Genomic DNA, 20,556 nt, shown 5'->3' with positions numbered 1-20,556 from the left:
TTTTCTAACCAGTAGAGAGGACAACTTTTGGAAGATACAGCATGAGGGCCCCCACAGTGATAGCATTTAAGGGGTCCTGGACAGTCACCGGTATGACTTAGTCTGCCACAAGAGATAGAAACTCCAGGGAGGCCAGCCTGTGCATGGTGGCAAAAATGGCTAACATATCCATACCCCCATCAGTGGAAGCAGCGCTTTGGGGTTGGCACATACGGCTTCACGGGAATCGATAACCATGCTAGTTTCACGGATCTAGGCAATGCCAATTTGTCAAACGTCATGAACAATGTTGCAGTTGGGGTCAGAATCCCATCTACCTTTTTCTGAAGGCACTCAACCTTCACCACACCAAATGACCGCAGCTCTTCCAACAGTCGCTCCTCCGAGTATCAGAGGATGTTCCGAGAGAAAATGACTCCCTTAGTTTGGTTAAATGTTCCTTGAGGAACACAGGTAACAGCAGAGTCAGCTACAGAGCTCAGAGTCATTAGGTGAGAGCTCCCTTCCGGGGAGGACACCTCAATTAGAATACTTCCATCCCCCTGGGATGAGATGTTGGGCTCTCTTCCAAGGGATGAGACAATGGCACAGTGTAATTCGAAGATATCAATATTTAGAACTGACCCTCCTACGGTGGATTTCATCACCAGATAATTTGCATATGATGCAGGCACCAGATCTTCTGTGCTCAGCTCCAGAGCTGTACTTACCAGACGTGACCTCCTCCCAGGCCCAGTTGAACGCTGGGGCAAAGGAGGACATTCACCAGTTGCCTGGTAAGGCTCTAAGGTGGCAATAAGGGAGTTTCCATGGAGAGAACTAGAGTCATCAATGAAAGTTTGTTTAGTGGCAGACATATGCATGTACAAAAAACTTCATTCCCCCACCCCTCCACCCACCATGAAGCCCAACAATGGGAGGTCTTATGTCAGGGATGACACCACTGGCAACCCCACAGGTAGCAAGAGAGTATATGCGGGTAACCACTGGGGGACCTGGGCGAGGGTGACTCCAGGATGATAGGAGCCACCAGATCCCCCAGTGCCCACTTGACCCTAGCCAACGCATGACCAGCCGATTGACCTGGTCGGGCCCAACCAGGCCACCTGTCTAGCCAGAATAAGGGACCAAAGAGGTGTACTGCTAGCTGCAGGGCACATTGTGCAGCATCACTCAATCCCCAGGACTCCCGTCTCCCAGCATTACGGGACACCACTCACGGCAAACACTTGGGGAGGCAACAGTCCCGCCCTAGATGGCAGATGGGCAGGGACTAACATCACCAGCAGGCCTCCTCCACCAGTGATGTAGGGGGTCCTTGGTCCACGTGGTTGACAAATACCAAACCCTACAAAGGTGGGCATGCCTCCTGAGTAGGTGGCATGGCCAGCCACGCTTCAAGCCCCACCACTGCATCAAGGTGACCCCCCCTCAGCAGGGATTTTTACCGTAAGTGCTCAGACGAATTTGCTTCAATTGTGCCGCCCTTTCACATTATCTCCTGAAATACTTGGGCAGCCGGGAGCGCCCACGAACTCACACTCTCTCCCCCACAATGCAGAACCTCTGCTTATGAAAATTCATTTATCCCCGGAACTACTGCTCTCTGGAATTTACTTCTGGAGAGTTGCTTTCCACAAACATTTAATCCACTGTTTTTTTAAATCCACTAGTTATAAATATTTTATGAATGGAGGATGCCTTTAGGCACATTTCCCCCCTCCCCCCACCGACCCCAAGTGGTGGTGGCAGGCGAGGAGTTCCCTCTCCAGTCGGTGGTCATGGTAGACGACCCAACGAAACTTGGCAGCATGTGGCTTACTTTTACGGGTATAGCAGGGTACATCATGGAAATACTGTCCACGGCTGTGAACTTCACGTGAACTAGTGGTTGCACACATTCTTATATACACAGCAGTTTTCTTGGATGTAGTAAAAGACGTCATAGCACTTGTTCCTTATTGAATTATGTTGCAAATCACAGTTTAGAATTCTTGTGTTATATTCATTTTATATGGACTTAGTTCACATCAATAACATACAATGAGACAGGGTGTAAAGTTCATTAGTTTCGCAAAGAAGGTGTTCTGATAATCTTTAAAGCAATTTACAGTATGAACCATAGTTCGTTTTAAGAAACGAAGGCCTAATGGTAATTCAAATATTTTGTCGTAAGTGCTTCCAAAAGTGTCTAGCAGGTACACATACTTGAGAGCCCCTGACAGAAACTTGGGCCTGCAGAAGAGTGATGCGGTCTGGACAGGGATACTGGGACTCATCACATGTGAGGTGTTACTACATCTATTCAGTTACTTATATTTATTGTCTAGTCTTTCTTAAATTGAATAAAACCATCTGGTAGAAGAAGGATCAGATTCAAATGATAAGTCAGTCTTCTGTCTATTGCTTCTTCAAAGAACTTCTCTGTCCATTATTTTAAGAATCTGAACTTATCCTCACACCCAGCCAGTCATGCCAGTTTCTGCCAGGTACACCCTGCTAGGGTAATTCGTAAAACAATTTACAAATTATTCATTGATTCAGTATTACACACTTGCATAAAATATGTTTCTCGTGTGTGGAACCTACACCTTGCGAAAATCTCTTTATTTATTTATTTATTTTTTTTATAGATGTCAGTGAATACTTAAGACAGTATTATGAAGATTAAGGCAGGCGACTTCGGGAACCTGACTCCACTATACTTATCCCCTTAACCCCTGTATATCGTGTATTGATATTATATGAAGTTGTCTGTTAGTGGCGAGCACTATGAGTGACATAATGTACTGTTGTGCCCAGGAATTTCATATAGTTTGAATATTGTTTGGCAACTCTGATGAGGCTGTGAAGCAACTGTGAGTGAATCAAGGTGCTTCCTGTCAATAGTCTCCTAGTTGTTTAAAAGAGAAGGCTGTTGCTCAGGGTTCTCACCTTGGGTTGTATCAGGGAAGCAACTACCACACTCATTCATACATATGTCTTTGCTGTTGGAAATCTTCTTGACCATTGTAGCTGACGTTTGGTTTATTACTTTTCCCATTCTTAGCTTAAAAGCAGTAAGCCTATTTGCAAGCAAAACACTTGCTAACCGTGACATCTGCTGTATACGACTTTGTATGCTAACTGTGACTTCTGCTGTATACAACTTTGTATGCTAAAAACTGTTTATCTGGTATTTGATCTCTGTATAAGTATTATCATCATGTGCAGGATATGGCGTTTGTAATGTAAAGTCGCACAAAAAGCGTAAAGTGTTATTAAAGATTAGATTTCTTGAGGATATAGTCAGGCATGTATTCTATTCTCTTTTGATTTTTATTACCTTGACAAAACATTTCAGGCAATGGAGTTCACTCCTGGTCAATTTTTTATTTGATCTTACCAGATGCCAGTGGATGGAATAATCTGCTTTCTTTTTTTTTTTTCATGTGAGGAAGAAGGAACCAAAGGCAATGAGCCCACAAAACTGTTCATTCCAAGAGAAAAACAAAATACAAGAGAGCCAAATTCAAGATCCATTCATTTCGAGATGCCTGGACACACTGCTTTTGAAAGACTGGAGATCATAGGAAGCAGGAAATACAGACAGAGGGAGACAGTTCCAGAGATGACCTCTTGCATAAATGAAGGACTGGGAGTAACGGTTAACTCTTGCATTAGAGAGTTGGACAGAAAAGGGGTGAGATTTTGCTGCTAGACGGGTGCTACGCGCCCGTTGTAGAAGTGGAGGAATGCACGCAGACAGTTCAGAGGAACAGTTATCATTGAAGTAGCGATAGAAAAGAGATATAGATGCAACACTGCGGCGAAGAGACAGAGATTGAAGGGAGTCAGTAAGAGGGGGAGAGATAATGAGACGAAAAGCCTTTGACTCCACCCTATTGAGAAGAGCTGTATGTGGGGAGCCTCCCTACACATGAGAGTTGTACTCCACACAGGGGCGGATAAAACCCCTGTATAGAGTCAACAATTGTGCAGGGGCAAAGAAGGAACGGAGTCGGCTTAGCACACCCAATCGCTTGGAAGCAGATTTTACAAGAGATGTAATAATATTATGATCTTTCCAAGACAAGTCCCGAGCAAATGAAACCTCAAGCACGTTCAACGATGATGCAGCATTAAGTTGAGTATTATTAAACATAAGTGGGTATACCTGTGGAAGATTTTGTCAGGTTGATAGGTGCAAAAACTGAGTCTATGATGCATTAAAAATATCCAGATTATTTTTACCCCAGTCAGAGATATGAGCCAAGTCAAACATTAGGTGTGCCATAGCCTCGTCCCTTGCCTGTTGAAGCAACTGCTGAGATGGACGTTGTGGGAATCGAATGGAAAGGTGAAGGGTGGAGTCATCAGCATATGAGTAGATAGAGTTAGATGTGCAGCTTAGAAGGTCTTTAAGAGAGTTGGTGATAGGACAGAGCCGTGAGGAACACCACTGTTAATAGATCTAGGAGAAGAACGATAGCCGTCTACAACAGCGGCTATAGAACGACCAGAAAGGAAGCTAGAGATGAAGGCACAGATAGAAGGATAGAAACCGTAAGAGGGCAGTTTGGAAATTAAAGATTTATGCCAGACTCGATCGAAAGCCTTTGAGATGTCAAGTGCAATGGCAAAGCTTTCGCCAAAGTTCCGAAAGGAGGATGACCAGGAGTCTGAAAGGTAGGTGAAAAGATCGCCTGTGGAGCGTCCCTGACGGAACCCACACTGACGATCAGAAAGAAGGTTGTGATAGGAAAGATGCTTTAAAATTTTTCTATTAAGAATAGACTCAAAAACTTTTGAGATACGGGATGTTAATGCAATTGGACGATAGTTAGAGGGTTGGGAATGGTCACCCTTCTTTGGGACTGGCTGAATGAGAGCAAACTTCCAGCAAGAAAGAAAGGTACAGTACAAGTTGACAGACAAAGGCGAAAGAGTTTGCCTAGGCAGGGTGTAAGCACAGAAGCACAGTTCTTGAGAACAACAGGAGGGACTCCATCAGGCCCATATGCCTTATTAGTATTGAGGCCAGCAATGGCAGAAAATACATCAGCTGAAGAAATTTTAATGTCAGCCATGAGGAAGTCAGAGAGGGGAAGTGATGGAGGAACAGCACCGGAAAGGTCTAAGGTGGAATTGGAGGAGAAAGTCTGAGCAAAGAAATCTGCTTTATCAGTAGAAGAAATAGCTACAGAGCCATCAGAGTAGAAAAGAGGAGGGAAGGATGATGAGGTAAAGTTGTTAGATAGGTTTTTTGCAAGGTGCCAGAAGGAGCGGGAAGAGTTCGAGTTAGAGAGTTGAGAGCATTTTGTACGGATGAAATTATTTTTAGCAGAGCGAAGAACAGATTTAGCACGATTCCGGGCAGAAATGTATAAAAGATGTGATTCAGGGGTGGGTTGGCTCCAGTACCTTTTATAGGCCCTCTCCTTGTTGTGGACAGCATTAGAACAAGCGTGATTAAACCAAGGCTTTCGTGCATTAGTCAAAGGATATGAGAAAGGAATGTATGCTTCCATGACCGAGAGAATAACCTCCATAATGCGCAAGGCACACCCAGATGGCTCCCGGCCATGGAAGCAATAATCATTCCAGGGAAAATCAAAGAAGTACTGCCCGAGGGCCTCCCAGTCCGCAGCTCCAAAGTGCCAGAGACAACGTTTTTTTGGAGGGTCCACAGGCTGTACCGGAGCGATAGGACAGGTTAAGGTGATAAGGTTGTGATCGGAGGAGCCCAACGGAGAGAATAGATTAACAGTGCAAACAGAAGGATTAGTTGTAAGGAAGAGATCAAGTATGTTGGAGCTCTCTCCAAGGCGGTCAGGGATACGGGTAGGGTGCTGTACAAGCTGCTGTAGGTCATTAAGGATAGAAAAGATGTAGGCTTGTTCACCAGGTGGATCAGTGAAAGGAGAGGAGAGTCAAAGATGGTGGTGAACATTGAAATCTCCAAGAATGGAGATTTCGGAGAAAGAAGAAATGGATAGAATGTGTTCCATCGTAGAAGTAAGATAGTCAAAGAATTTTTGATAATCAGTAGAATTAGGAGATAAGTAAACAGCACAGATATATTTAGTCAGAGAATGACAGGAAAGCCGAAGCCAGAGTGCAGAGAATTCAGAAGAATCAAGTTCAGGAACACGAGATCATGATAAGTTGTTGCGTATATATACATAACAGCCACCTTTGGCTTTAAATGAGTATAGAGAAAGTAGGAGGATACAGAAAAGGGTTTGCTGTCAGTTGCCTCAGACAGCTGAGTCTCAGTTAGGAAAAGAAGGTGAGGTTTAGAGAAGGAGAGGTGGTGCTCAACAGAGCAAAAGTTAGAGGAAAGGCCACGAATGTTTCAGAAATGAAGAAGAAGAGAGTCAGACAGTGGTTCCAGGCACCTTGAGTCGTCACCGGGAGAGGGGCTGAAGGTGGGGGCATTTATGGTCCCCCCCCCCTGGGGACTCCAAGGCTATGTTATTCGATGCCATTATTTGAAAATTTTGAAAAGGAAATGTGGTGTGTACTGTGCATGTAGTTTGGTGTTAATAGTTGGAGAAACTTGTATTGGAGAGCATGCTGGTCTACTCTCTGTGTTACTGAGACACTGAAAAAGTTCAGCAAATGGGGATGGTCGGAACCGAGTCCCGAGGGCTGATGAAACGGGAGCTCCAGCTCTCCCTGTCATCAGCTTTCCATCCACCTTGGGAGTACTGCCCTGCTCGACTGGTGCTACAGTCTACTCCTACCGAAAGGTTGGTGGTGGGAGGTCCGGAGCTTATGTGTTCATGGGTGGGTACCATGTTCTACCTGCTCATGGTCATCTGAAACCGGACTCGTGGGGTTTCCTAGCACCTCTTGCACCGGTGGTTTGGACAACTTTGTTGACTGTGTCCTCAGTGATGCTGCTCCTGCCTTTCTGTTTTCTTGCACATACACAAGAACCAGGCAGCGTAGGTGCCAACACCTTTAATTGTGTGTGCATTCTCCTGCAAGAAGGTAACTGGTTTAGCCTTTTCAAGCTATCAGTGGTCTGATTGATATATGGAATGCAATGTTAACTGAGGATATTTAATGTAAGGATTGTACATGGTTGATTTATGTTAGTGCACTTGTAACATTCGAGTAGATCATTTCTTCTAGGCATGGGAAAAAACGATTTTTTTCTTTAGATTTATAATCCCCACTCAGTTTGATAAAGAAAAATTTTATTAAGTGCTTTACACTCTTACAGCAAAAAGGCTAAGTCATTATTAAATACGGCAGGCCATAAAATGCAATAGCGATCTCTATTCTGTGTTACTAAATTCTCTTTTGTCATGACAGCTATAAAGAGATCTAAAAGTTGGTGGTGGTGGGATCGTGTGATGCTGGGGGTGTGGATGTTGATGATACTGATCCTGACACAGAGCTATGTTGGCAACCTCATGTCCCTCCTGGCAGTCAGATACATCGATGAACCCTATCAGAGACTTGATGACTTTCTTGATAACACTAATGTTGGAATAATTCTGGTTCAGAGCGCTTTGATCATCCACTATCTTAAAGTAAGCAATTGTTTTCGTGATGTAATTGGAGATCATGTACAGCAAACCCTCTTTACCCTGGAACAATTGGGAGGGAAGCCCAGTCTGATAAAATGATAATCTACAAAGTCTGATAGTCCTCCCCTAAAGAGGGATTTCAAGCAATAATGGAAATAAAGGAGTGAAATAGCTTATTCAAGTACTAAAAATGGAAACTATAGTTAACAGTCGTGGTCACAAATAATCACCTATCCTCCGGTACCCCGTGCCTCAGGCTGGAGTAAGAGGGGGTGAGAGGAAAGGCCAAGAGATAGAAGGGAAAGTGGGTTGGGGGACGAGTGGTGGTGTTGGGGTGGAGTGAGAGAGGGGAGGAAGGGTAGGTTGGGGAGGGAGAATGAAATGCAAAGTGGTAGTCACATTATTTGTCAATTTTCTTTCATTCATGGCATGATATAAAGGAGATAATAATCGGTAGATAATGGTGCATTACACCTTGCATAGCGGCGTCATTAAGATTTAGATAGGTGGTGATGTCAAGGGCTGGTTCCTGAGAGGAATATTCTGACGTGACAGATCAAACAGTGCGGAGCTAGATATTTGTGTTATCCGTGTATTTTGACGGGACACAGAATGGTATCTGGATGGCTTTGACTTCCGTAATGTTTGTCTAAGAAACGTCTTATACACCTACATGTAATGAATTTTTGGAACTAAATATCATATGCAACCTATGACATGGCTGTGTCCAGAGTAAATGATCATCTCGGTAAACACTCCCTCTATACAGTCACCTTCATGTTAATTATTTTATGGCATCTCTACATGAAAAGGTTATTTATAATAATTGTTTATAACAGGTAAATGAATATTATCTCTGTGCACATAGGATGATATAATAACGTTATCTCTCACTGAATGTTAGAAGGAGAGAAAATGAAACAAAATCCTACCCAAACTTCCGAAATATATCTATGTCAATGTTTCCCGACATTGGTCAAGCCAAAGCAACCAGGAAAGACTTAGTAAGCAGTCCAGTTGCCTCCTGCCTCAATAACCTCTTGTAGTCTTCACGTAGACGATGTTGATGGTTTGCTGGTTTCGTCTGAACAGCTTCCACCCGTCTTTGGTGTGCTGGAGGAGGTGGGCTCGTGTCTTCTAGTTCTCCAGCTCCCAGGCGTTGATAATCCGAGCCCATACAGTCTCGATGGCTCCGCACTAATGTTTGATCTGTCACGTCAGTACATTCCTCTCACAAGCCAGCCCTTGATATCACCACCTATCTAAAGTTTGTTGTCTAACGTCACTGTGCAAGGCGTAATGCAGCACTATCTACCAAATATTATCTCCTTTATGTCATACCCTGAATGAAAGAAAATAGACAAATAATGTGACCACCACTTTCCATTTCATTTTCCCTCCTCTACCTACACTCCTTCCCCTCCCTTACCCCACCCCCGCATCATCGCTCGCCCCCCACAGACTTTCCCTTCTCTCTCTGGCCCTTCCCTCTAGCTCCTCTTAATCCACTGTGACTTGCAGTGCAAAAAGAAGCCAGCGTGAGGCATGGGGTACCGGAGGAGAGCTGATTATTTATGACCACGACTGTCATAGCACTTCATGATTCGCCCAACCAGGTGGGAAAAATCGCCTTCAACATTGGTAACTGCATTCTGAGTCACCGCGGACAAGAGAGCCAGTGAGGTTTGATCGGGTAGGCATAAGTTGTCTGTAAGGTCTGTGTGTTTTTTCCCGATTACCGAATGACGGTATCCGGTACGTACGAGTGTTCTTCCGGAGACCTTAAAGTGTTCATTAAATCCTATATCCGGTCTAGCGGGGTATGGTAAGTGGAAGGATTATTGTACCATTATTTGTTTAGTGCCAAAGAATTTTTAGGTTGTCAACAAATGCTACCCAATTTATGTACACCCAAACTAGTACTATATGAAACAGTGTCTAATCACACGTTAGGCAATCAATGAGATTCTGACAAATGTCATTGCCCCTCAATACTTGTAGAGAAAACAGTTAAGGTGTGTCCTGTTCTGAACTGCCAATTGACTTCACAATCCTAATCACCAGTTATCTTCAAGGTATGCCATGCAAGTAAATTATCTGGTAAAGCTTCACAACTACCATGTGCAATGGAATCAATTATTTTTCCTAATTTTCACCACATTATGTAATCGAAAGCTTTCAGTACAGTTGAAGATTACTGACAACCTTCTGCATTTCAGACGGCCATGTCGGGTCCACTCTGCGAGCTGGGGAACCTGATGGGCACAGAACGAGTGGCTGACATATCGTTTGCTGAATTGCCCCAAAGCCTGGAGACCATTGTGCGGGATGGCAGTCATGTCGTGTTTGATATGGACATCATCTATAATCACATGTTGCCAAGGAGTTTTTCCCGCACAAGTTATAATGTGGTTGTCATATTCACTGGAATTATTTTTGGTCATGCCTTTCTAGTAATCTGTACTCTAAAATGTAGCATATCTACACTAAGTCTTATGTCAGAGGGGGGGGAGGGGCTCATTTGGCTTGGGTAATTAGAAGTATCAATCACTGCTCTGGTATTTGATAAATGGCATTTTGTAATTCTTTGCAAGAAAGTCTCTCTTATTCTAATTAACAGTATAATAGTACTCCAACTGTATCATCAGTAAATATTTTGAGAGGTACAGTACCTATGATTTTTACTTGTCCCGGAGCAGCTTCCTCACCAGTCGTCTAGGCATGCTGGCTCAGAAGAACAGCCCCTTTATGCCAAGGTTAAGTCAGTTGTAAGTACAGAACAGTTTGTCAGTAACTAAACATTAAGGAAAATTGTGGTCATGTGTGTTTGCTCTAACACATGTGAAAGTAAAAGTACTTCATATTTTCATGACAGTCCAAAAGGACACGGGGAATTATGATCATGGCATATACTTACTGGTGTGTCGAACATAATACTTAAAACAGTTTCATTTTCCTCGATAGAGCTTCATACACTGGTGGAATATGGCCATTATGATAACTGGGCGAAGTTTGCACATCCCATCTCCAGCACCTGCAAGAACTCACCCAGGATCATCACCGTCACTTCTGCCTTCTCACTCAGCAACCTGAGGGTAAGTCCTGCCACGGACTTCTTGGATGGCCTGGAAAACCACAAGTTTGTTAGATTTTACTTCTTAACTTCCCCACGTTTTAGGAGACTTTGTGTTAAATATTTATATATAACTCCTGCTTGTCAATTTATATTTGCATTAAACATGTCACTTCATCCCAAGGCAGGATTTAGTTTATTAATATTAATGGAATACTGTGAGTAGTTGATACAGGAAAGGATTACGGCATTGTATGTCGTGTTACTCATTTCCAGAGTATGTTCGTGATGTTGGGGGTTGGACTCCAAGTGGCCGTTGTGGTGCTGGTGATGGAGCAGAGGTGTGATGGGGGCAAATTGGGTGTACAGGGCCAGGCGAACACCGAAGACACACACACTGCCATCACCCGCTCCGACCGCTCACATCACCAATACTGACCACAAGCTTCATGTGAAATTTATACTTTAAAGCTTCAAATTTATAACAACGCACAGGCCATACATAACTTAATCTGTTAATACACAGTGATTTTATTACGAATGACAAATCCTTGCAGTGCCATTCACCGTGATGTTTTTTTTTTTCATGGAAGGCTGCATCCCCCCTGTATCATTTCTGTAAACAAATGTATTAACAAGAATTTGAAATATGATGACTAGTTGCAACAAGAGTATAATCTGCCTGACCACTAAATGATAAAAGAGAAATGATAGATATGAAAATATTTCATACCAAAAACCAAAGATAAAATCAATGAAAGTTTGGTAGAAGTGCATAACCCATTGACTCTCTACTGAACAAATTTTCTGTTACTAATCTAAATGAAATTCTTAGCCATAGGATCACTTGACGTAGTTTTCGAGGTTTTTCAGTGCTAGGCAGCAAACGATTTTATATGCTTTTTAAATTATTTTTTACCGGTCCTTCAGTGACAAACATTTATCACATAAGCTTTCTAAACTACTGACTACATATATAATGGCTTTAAGGATTTGCTAAAATTCTGATTACAAATATTAACACGACACAACAATTGCTACTTGATGAATTACTACGGACAATGATTATTTTAAGGTCTGGGCTACTGCAGAAAATATTGCTTGAGATATCTTATGTCAGCATTTCTACAGCAGTCTAACTTGTAAATGGTTAAAAAAAAAAAAAAAATGTATTACCATTTCAATTGTAGAATTTAATAATTTCATGAAATAAATTGGTGAGATTGACGTGCACTAGCTGAACTGTTGAGGGGGGAGGGAAGGTGTTCACTGACTGGCGTGATGAGAAGGGAGGGGGAGGTATTAACTGGCTGGTGAGGTGATAGGGGAGGGGGAGATGTTCACTGGCCATAAAGGGTCGGAGAAGACCAGTCTCCACTCAGTGCTCAGCTGCTGCTTCAAGCTGTTAGTTCCATTCCAGTCTCACCTTCACCCCCACACCCTGACGGTGAGTCATGTGGCACAGTGTTGAGTAACCATAAGCAGTAGGTCGGTGTGAATAATCTCTGCCGCACTTACAGTGTTGTGTAGCTTACTTATCAAAATGAGATCCTCTATGATCATAATGGGATTAATGATTCAAAGTTGCATTTTCCAGTTCCCAGAGATAACTGGCGTTTGCTAAACTTACATATTGACGATTAATTTTTAGTTCCAAAATAAATGCAAACCAGTCGTAATAATAGTTTATTAACCGCTGATCATGAAAGAGAACAGACAGGAATTCAGTTTATATTCCAATATCAATAACTGGGGAAAACTTGCCATACTGAAACAGATACGAAACCTCTGCTTGGCTTGTATACATAGTGAGAAACTTCATACACAAGCGGTACTGCTGAAGGAAACTCAGATTTTTCTTTGCTTGCCTCAGTGATTTTTCAGGAACTTAGATTGTGGTGGCAAAGGAAGGTGCAATAAAAAAGGCACAAGTTCAATACTATGACTGAGCAGTGAGCATTATATAGCTCAGTGAAGTACGCATATGCCGTCTACATAAGACTGCATTATCGCAGGAGTGAAACTTATCTTCGCTACTAAAATGCCTTCTGAACACAACACACCACAAATTCAGCCAGAAGACAGGTCGTGTGTGCTGGGCAATCCCCAGGCCCTGTCTTCCCCTTACTATGATTTACGTCAGCCCACACCCCACTGACCTGCCTAATGTACTGTACGGCCCGGCCTGCACTATAGGTGCAGGAAATCTTTAAACGAACGAACGAACGCCTTCTGAAATTCAATACAGCAGTCTCCTGGTTTTATTCTACAATTGACTGGAAACCTAATGAATCAATTTTATATACTGGCCGTTTATTGGAATAAGTTCATGTGCTATACAAATCAGTTGTAACTGAATATTCAACATCACGTATCTTCTCCCTCCCTCCCCGTTGACATTCACACTGCAGTATCTCGCACACCGCAGCAGACAAAATGGTTTGCTTAAAGTGGAGTTATAGATGCCCTTCAATGGTAATAAAGAATTTTATGTGAAAGCCATTCTAGCAGTATTCTTATCGCCCTATAAATAATGTATATTATCATCGATGCAGTAAGGTTGTATGTATTGTCGAATAATTTTCAGAACATGGGAGCACACCGAGCATGCCGATCAACCTCCATGACAGAACGCAGCAGCTTTATCTGGATGTGGGTGGGGGGCCTGTCAGCTCGTGCCATAGCTAGGGAAACCGGGTGTGGCGTCACCACTGTCTGCAGGTGGCTTAATCGGTGGAAGCAGGAGGGACACGTTGAGAACAGGCAGCGCTCAAGTAGAACTAAAAAGGAAGAACAATGCAAAATCATTCATAACTGGATCAAAACCTGTCGTCCTCTAGCACTCCACTCTAATGGATTAAGCATATTTAATATGAATCGCAGAATACCGGTGGTACATTCAGTTTCAGTACAACTGTGGATGTATTATCCTAATCTAAATTACTGCTGAGTCTCACACAATGGCGGACTAAAGAACGCTTTCGTAGAAATATTATTCCTATGCATATTTAGCTTTGCAAAGTGCTAAAAATTTGAAATACCCCAGTGAACAGAATCAGACAGGCTGCTACCCAAACGTGGACCTCATAATGCAAGAAAGCAGTGCTGGGTAGAAAACTTAGTTCCTCATTATCCTTTGGAGAAATATAATGTATCCTCGGTAGGAACACCCAAGCAGAAGACAAGAGAACGGTATCAAAATGTAAACTACAATAACTTTGACTCCTTTTAAAAAATGGTGATCAGTCATTGGAAAAATCGCTGTTGCATTTATGTGCCATTAGTTTAAGGTGTTTGTCACACATTGCTTCATCTTTTAATCAGTTCGCCTACATTCATGGAAATCCATGTTTTTGATTTCTTGCAAGGACGGGTCCGAATATGTCATGGTCAGTTAAGAAAGCCATGAACGTTTTATGTTATAGCTCATTTTGATTTTGCCTAATTCGTAATTTCGATGTTAATTTTGACGGCACGATTTAATCTTACATTTCAGTTTTCTTAAACTGGTAAAAATAAATACTAAAAAGACTGCAATGTGACTTTCATTCATATGTAACATCACACCACCTTCTTCCCTCACTCCTTACCATTTACATGATCTTACACGAAGGGAAAAATGGCATCGTGTGAAATAGAGAGGCTTATCAAATACATTCCAGATACAGTAGATCGGGTTTCCCCCAACTGGCTCGGTATAGAGAGGGTCTTCTAATCTTCAAATGGTCCCAAATCACTGTCTCCCAGTCAGACTGCTGAGAAAACAATAGCCAGATTTTCCACATAGTCTTTTATGATTAACTAAAAATGAATCTTCTTGTCTTGAGGAAGGAGATGTTCCACATAAAACCACAAAACTGGGGTCACATTTGAAAACTCAGTGGTGTACATTTCTGATTAAGACTCGAGTACGAGTCACCGAAAAAAAAAAAAAAGAAAGAAAAAAAAAAAGACAATAAAAGTGCAAGTACTAGCTGCCGATGAAATCTGCACTTTCTGTGCATCTTGTCTACATAAAATACTTGTCAAAACAATGAGTTAAAATTATGGTGAGTTTCTGAGTTTTGTACCTCACTTGTTTAAACGGCTGTACAACAGCTCAGTGTTTAGTACACCACGGGTATCTTGTTGATACCTTGTCTTACGTTTTCCAAAGAATGCGGATCCTTAAATGCAGTAACTGAACTAAACATCCAACACTATTTATACACAGTAATTCCTTTCTAGAAGTTTGTGGTGGTGTGATGGCGGCTGCTGCAGGGAGATTGTGGCTTAGTCTGGGAGTTACTTGGCTTCTGGTACACGCCCGCCTGCCTCATACCTTAGGCAAGTTGACCCTAGTTGTAATGAAAGTGAATTGACGATACTAATAAGTTCATTACTGTTATCGTAGCTTACCTCAATATGTATCATCAAAACACTAGTCATATTTGGATTGTATGTAATTATTTAAGATTATTAGATAAACCTGCACTTCTTCATCTCGATTCCATTAAAAAAAAATGTTCTTGAGCTGTGAGAAAAATTAAGGATGAAGAAAATTTTTATGTAAATGAAGTGTGTCGTTTCGGATTATTTGCTGTCGTCTACTATAAATAAACCTATTCTTCTTGGCCTCTGTTCCATAGAAAAAACGTTCTTGAGCTGTGAGAAAAATGGAGGATAAGGAAAATTTTTACGTAAAAGAAGTGTGTCGTTTCAGGAAATACCATTTCTGTAACGTTTGCTTTTCCATACCTAAGCTGCCTAATTAACTGTAATCTAATGCGTAATCAAGCGTATAAAACATACCCGAACCGCGACTAATTTCAGTGTTTGTTCTTCATTCAAAATTCTGTTGCACGACATTTCAGTGGATAAAAGAGAATGCTACGTGTTGTGATTATACCAGTATAAATCATTCTACATATTGCAAATATACATTCCATAATATTTTCTTGGGAAACTGGCACGTGTTGGTGAATTCTTCTTGGGGCCAACCGCCAAAGTACATTTTGGGGGCCAGAATAGCTCAGTTGTAGAGCTCGGGTTTCACAACCATAGGGTTAGCAGTTCCAGCCCTCACTATTGTTCCGTATTGCTGCTGAGTGATGTAGCGGTCTCTTTCATTATCTTCCAGAGCTATATGGTCCATTGATCCTAGTTAGGGGGATTCACACTCTGGCTATAATCTAACAATTATATATAGCATCTGACAACCCTTCTGAGGTTCAAAATCAGTTAATAATATCAATCCTACACAGGTACTGCCTTTTCCTACTGAGTGCCCTACATCTATACTTACTGTAAATTCATCTTTGTATTTGTCAGATAAAACTCGAGGATCGCTGGACAGTCGCCGAGCACTTGATGTCATGTTGGCCACAGAGCAGTGTTCCCGCTCCTCCATCATGCTGGTGACAGACGACTCTCCATGGGCGTTCTCTGTGATGCAAGTGCGTCAGTGTTACCATGAAGTAAAGCTTGGGCATTCCTAAAATGGATTAAGGAAGCTAGATGGAAATATGTGGTAAAAATTAGATTTCTCCCCAAGATATATAACAGTACACTACATCACATATTCTGTGGTGTGGATTCGAAGAACAGATTGAATCAACTTGGCAGGTGAATGTGGATGACCTATATGAGTTCTGATATTGAACTGGAAATCTCTAGGTTACATAAAGCCAGTTGTTCTGGAAGATGTTTTCCAGGATAGGAACTTGCAAACATGTCCTCTTCAAAGAAGATTAGTCAAATTCAAGATACATTTATTGTTACACATTTTACTTTCACTGGAGTCTGGGCTGTTAAATGGGTACAAATCATCACAATTCATTCTTTTTAGGGTCTAACAGATTTACAAGCTCCGTGGGGAGTCGGAGTGTTTGGGGTGACAAATACTGAACACAACGCCAACATGACCCGTGAAAACCTCTCCCAGGCTATCGCCACTGCTCGACAGGTAAGTGGCTACAGCATGTCAAGGCTGATGAAATTGCCATGAGAGGTAGCCTAAGGACACGTGTGTATGTGTGTGTGTGTGTGTGTGTGTGTGTGTGTGTGTGTGTGTGTGTGTGTGTATGTGTGTGTGTGTGTGATAGCAAAAACAGATGAAAGGCAACTATATCAAGAGTAATGAGCTGAAAACTCAAACTGTTGATTCCTTTTTTTATTTTTAGCTTCTCGATGTGTCCTGGTGGGTGATGGTGGTGGTAGTGAGTGAGGACCCAACCTTCCTCTCCTCCTTCTCTGAGTTCTCCTTCAAGAACCACCTCCTGTCGGTGCACACAACGAGGCTACTCGCCTTCACTCGCCTCCCTGTCCATCGCGTCCACACCCTCCACCACCTTCACAAGACTCTATCACGCACCAACGCTCTACTCGCCGTTTTCGACGATGCTTCACCAGACGTTAGGCAGTAAAAATTTTCTCTGGAGAAGAGCACTTATTATAGGTGATATTCCTTACTCTGAGACCTTGGCTTTATTCATATGTATTTATTTTCATATCGTTTAATTTTTATTTTCTCAACAGGACCAGAGTGCTCTCATGGCTACCCTTCACTGACCCAGAAACTCGGCCTTTACAGGTAGCATCGTGGACCACTGACCAAAATCTAAGCCTAGTCTACCCATCGAATCTTTTTCCCAAGAAATTTTTACGGTAAGCTCCTGTTGTCTGTAACTCTCGACGATCCTTAAAATAATATGTAAATGGTTTTATACTGTCTTTTCTCAAAATATAGTAGTGTTTATCATTTTTCACATGACGAGAGTGTGGATCCAGTCAGCTGGGATAATGGACAACATTACATCTATAATATATCTTACATAATTTGAACACAAGACCACAAAATGAAATGCCGCTGACCTTTTCACTGTATCGGTTTCATTAGCTAGTGCTTAGTTTTTGGAAGGCATGCCCGGTTTTCTGTAAGGGTAGTCCATGGGCGCATCGGACCTCACCCTCCTGCTGCAGGTTCCCCCACCGACCCCATGTGATGGTGACAGCCGAGGAGTACCCTCCGCAGTCGGCGGTCATGGTAGACGACCCAACGGTACCCGGCAGCAAACGGCTTACTTTTACTGGTGCAGCCGGGTATATCATGGAAGTACTGTCCACGGCTATGAACTTTACGTGAGCTTTTGGTTGCATTCTTATACACAAAGCTTCATAGCACTTCTTAATTCCTGAATTATGTTGCAAATCACACTTTAGCATTCTCCTGTGTTATTGATATTAATATTTAATGGAAATACTCTTCATCAGTAATATTCAAGAAAACGTGTAGTGTTCAGAAGAATCACAAATGAGATGTTCTGACAGTCTTCAAAGCCACTTACAGTATGACCCATAGTTTGTTTTAACGACGGTATGCAACAAGGACCTAATGGTAAATAAAATGTTTTGTTGTAACTGCTTTTAAAACTATCTGACAGGTACACATACTTGAGAGCCCCTGACAAAAGCTGGGGCGTGCTGAAGAGTGATGGGACCTGGTCTGGTATGCTGGGACTCATCACACGTGAGGTGAGTTACTACATCGATTCAAGTATATAATCTTATTGACTAGTCTTTCCTAAACTGAGTAAAAGAATATGGAAGAACAAGGATCAGACTCAAAATATAGTTTAGTCTCTTGTTGAGTGCTTCTTTGAAGTCCTGCTACAACCATTATTTTAAGAAACTGAATTTATGTTCAGACGCAGTCAGTCATGACAGTTTCTGTCAATTGGATCCATCCAGGGTAATTCATAAAATAATTTTAAGATTATTGTCCTCGCTGTCAGTCACCTCCTAGATGTCTAGACCGAAGAGTGCTTGCTCAATGCTCTCTCGCTGGGTTATCGTGGTAGCAACTGCCACACTCATTGATACATATGAATGACTTTTATTGGGAATCTCCCTTACCTTTGTAGGTGAAATTTTATTTGTTTTGTCTGTTCCTAACGGAAAAGCAGTACAACACATTCTCAAACAAAACTTTAGCCTACTCAACCAAACAGCCACTAATTTTACCCGTGAAACATGAAAAAAAAAAATAAAATGTTTTTAGCTACCTCTGTCCTGCATAACTTTGTAGACTGAAAACTGTTTATCTGGTATTTGGTATTTGCATAAATATAATCTTCATGTGGAGAGTATGGCGTCGGTATCGTGAAGTCGCACCAGAGACAGGGTTAAGGATTGGTACAGATTAGACTTCTTGAGTGTTTATCCTGGCAGGTATTCTATTCTTCTCTGATATATTTACCTAGACAATACATTTCAGCAAGTGGAGTTCACCCCTGGACCAATGTTACTGGATTTTACTAGAAGCCAGTGGATGGAATACTCTGCATATATTTCCGTGGGTGGGTACCATGTTCTTGCTGCCCGTGGTCGTCCTGAGGTGGACCCGTGGGGCTTCGTACTACCTCTTTCTCCAATTGTTTGGGCAACTTTGTTAACAGCACTGTTGGTTGTGTGCTCAGTGATATTTTTTCTGCCTTTCTGCTTTCCTGCCCACACACAAAAACCAGGCAGCGTAGACGCCAGTATCTTTAACTGCCTCCGCGTTCTCCTGCAAGAAGGTAACTATAGTCTATTTGATATGCTCTGAGAAGAGACGAGCCCTAAGATTTTGAATGCTGGCAGCTGATTTGTTGTCCGATTGCATTCATTATTAATGACGCATTTTAAATTATTTTTATTATATGGGTTTCAATAACCGCTGACAAAAAGATTGCCCGAATAGAATGTTATATAGAGTATAGTTATTTGCATAGATTAATTAAATAACGAGGCCTTACACATCTAAATAAGTGTGAAATTTTCAGTTCTCGGGACCAAACAAAACACGTCCATGTAAGGTTTCACAAGTACCTTGACTTTCAGCCCCCAGGTTCAGACAAATTAAAGTAAATTATGTCACTAGTGCGACATTATGTAAAAACTAACCTGGTAAAACATAGGAATTCCAATGAAAAATGGCTGGTAGGCACGGTTGAGGAAGCTATATTTCACTGCCACTTTTTTCAATATTTTGCAGCCCAAACCTTGTGACAGCTCGGTTGTAAGTAGTGACTACTAAAAACATAGAAAACTTGCTAAAGATGTGAAAGTAGAAAGCATATTGCAAATTAATACAAGAAAACGCTCTCAAGTTAATCTGAATATTCGTCTGCTTAGTCAAGTGGGACATCCCATGAGTGGCCTAACTCCTTCCACAACCTATCTTTCATCGAAATTCATGGGATATTTTATATTTCATTGCAATTCTGATGTTTTGCCAGGTTATAATTTACAGACGATCTCAGTAATGACATGATTTACCTTAAATTGCCTGAACATGAGGAAAAAATAAATATACTTGTAAAACTTTACTTGTCCATGTTTTGATTTGTCCCGGGATTTCAAAATGTCACATGTATAAATTTAGTGGAGCCCCGTTTTTAACTTAATCTACAGTAGATAAACAACTACATATAACACTTTACTTGGGTAATCTTTTTGTCAAACGGTTAATGAAGCCCATATATTCAAAATAATTTAAAATGCGTCATTAATACCGAATGCACTCGGACAACCAATCAGCTGCCAGCTTTCAAAAGCTTAATGTTCGTCTCTTCTCAGATCAAATCAAATAGGCTATAGTTTAGCCTTTTCAAGCTATCAGAGATTTGACATTAACTTACGGAAAGCAAAGTTAACTTAGGATATTTAATGAAAAGGTTATGCACAGTTCATTAAGGCTAGTCCACTGGTAATATTCGAAGTTGATCATTTCTTCTTGGCATGGAAAAAAACACTTTTCTGTCATGGTTTATAATGCCCTCTCGGTTTGAAAATGTTAAACTATATCAAGAGCTTAATAAACTTACAGGATAAAAGCTGTCATTATTAGACACGGCAGGCCATCAACTACTGTCGTGATCTCTATTCTGTGTTACTAAATTTTCTTTTTGTTGTAAAAGATGTAAAGACAACTAAAATACG

At 41.7% G+C, this 20,556-nt stretch overlaps 1 protein-coding gene across 1 annotated transcript; it reads left to right on the top strand.

Moving 5' to 3' along the window:
• The first annotated feature begins 15,950 nt into the window (after positions 1-15,950).
• Positions 15,951-20,550, top strand: LOC145409912 (uncharacterized). The gene is made up of 8 exons (XM_080280178.1): positions 15,951-16,031; positions 16,424-16,540; positions 16,758-16,774; positions 17,113-17,241; positions 17,557-17,715; positions 18,018-18,108; positions 18,851-18,978; positions 20,535-20,550. Exons 1-8 carry the CDS (start codon positions 15,951-15,953, stop codon positions 20,548-20,550), a joined length of 738 nt encoding a protein of 245 aa, XP_080136304.1.
• Positions 20,551-20,556: the final 6 nt, after the last annotated feature.

Source organism: Coenobita brevimanus, chromosome 83 (assembly GCF_032717465.1).
Source record: "Coenobita brevimanus isolate Jiangsu-jjx chromosome 83, ASM3271746v2, whole genome shotgun sequence".
Lineage (NCBI taxonomy): Eukaryota > Metazoa > Arthropoda > Malacostraca > Decapoda > Coenobitidae > Coenobita > Coenobita brevimanus.
Note: the sequence above shows the minus strand (reverse complement) of the source record. Positions and strands in the feature narration are given on the sequence as shown.

Bases quoted from the DNA above. Each gene is read 5' to 3' on its own strand.
- LOC145409912 (XM_080280178.1), top strand. From the start codon at position 15,951: ATGTTGGCCACAGAGCAGTGTTCCCGCTCCTCCATCATGCTGGTGACA. The intron at 16,032-16,423 runs GTGCGTCAGTGT...CATTCTTTTTAG, and splicing joins GGGCGTTCTCTGTGATGCAA to GGTCTAACAGATTTACAAGC. The intron at 18,109-18,850 runs GTGAGTTACTAC...AATACATTTCAG, and splicing joins TGGGACTCATCACACGTGAG to CAAGTGGAGTTCACCCCTGG.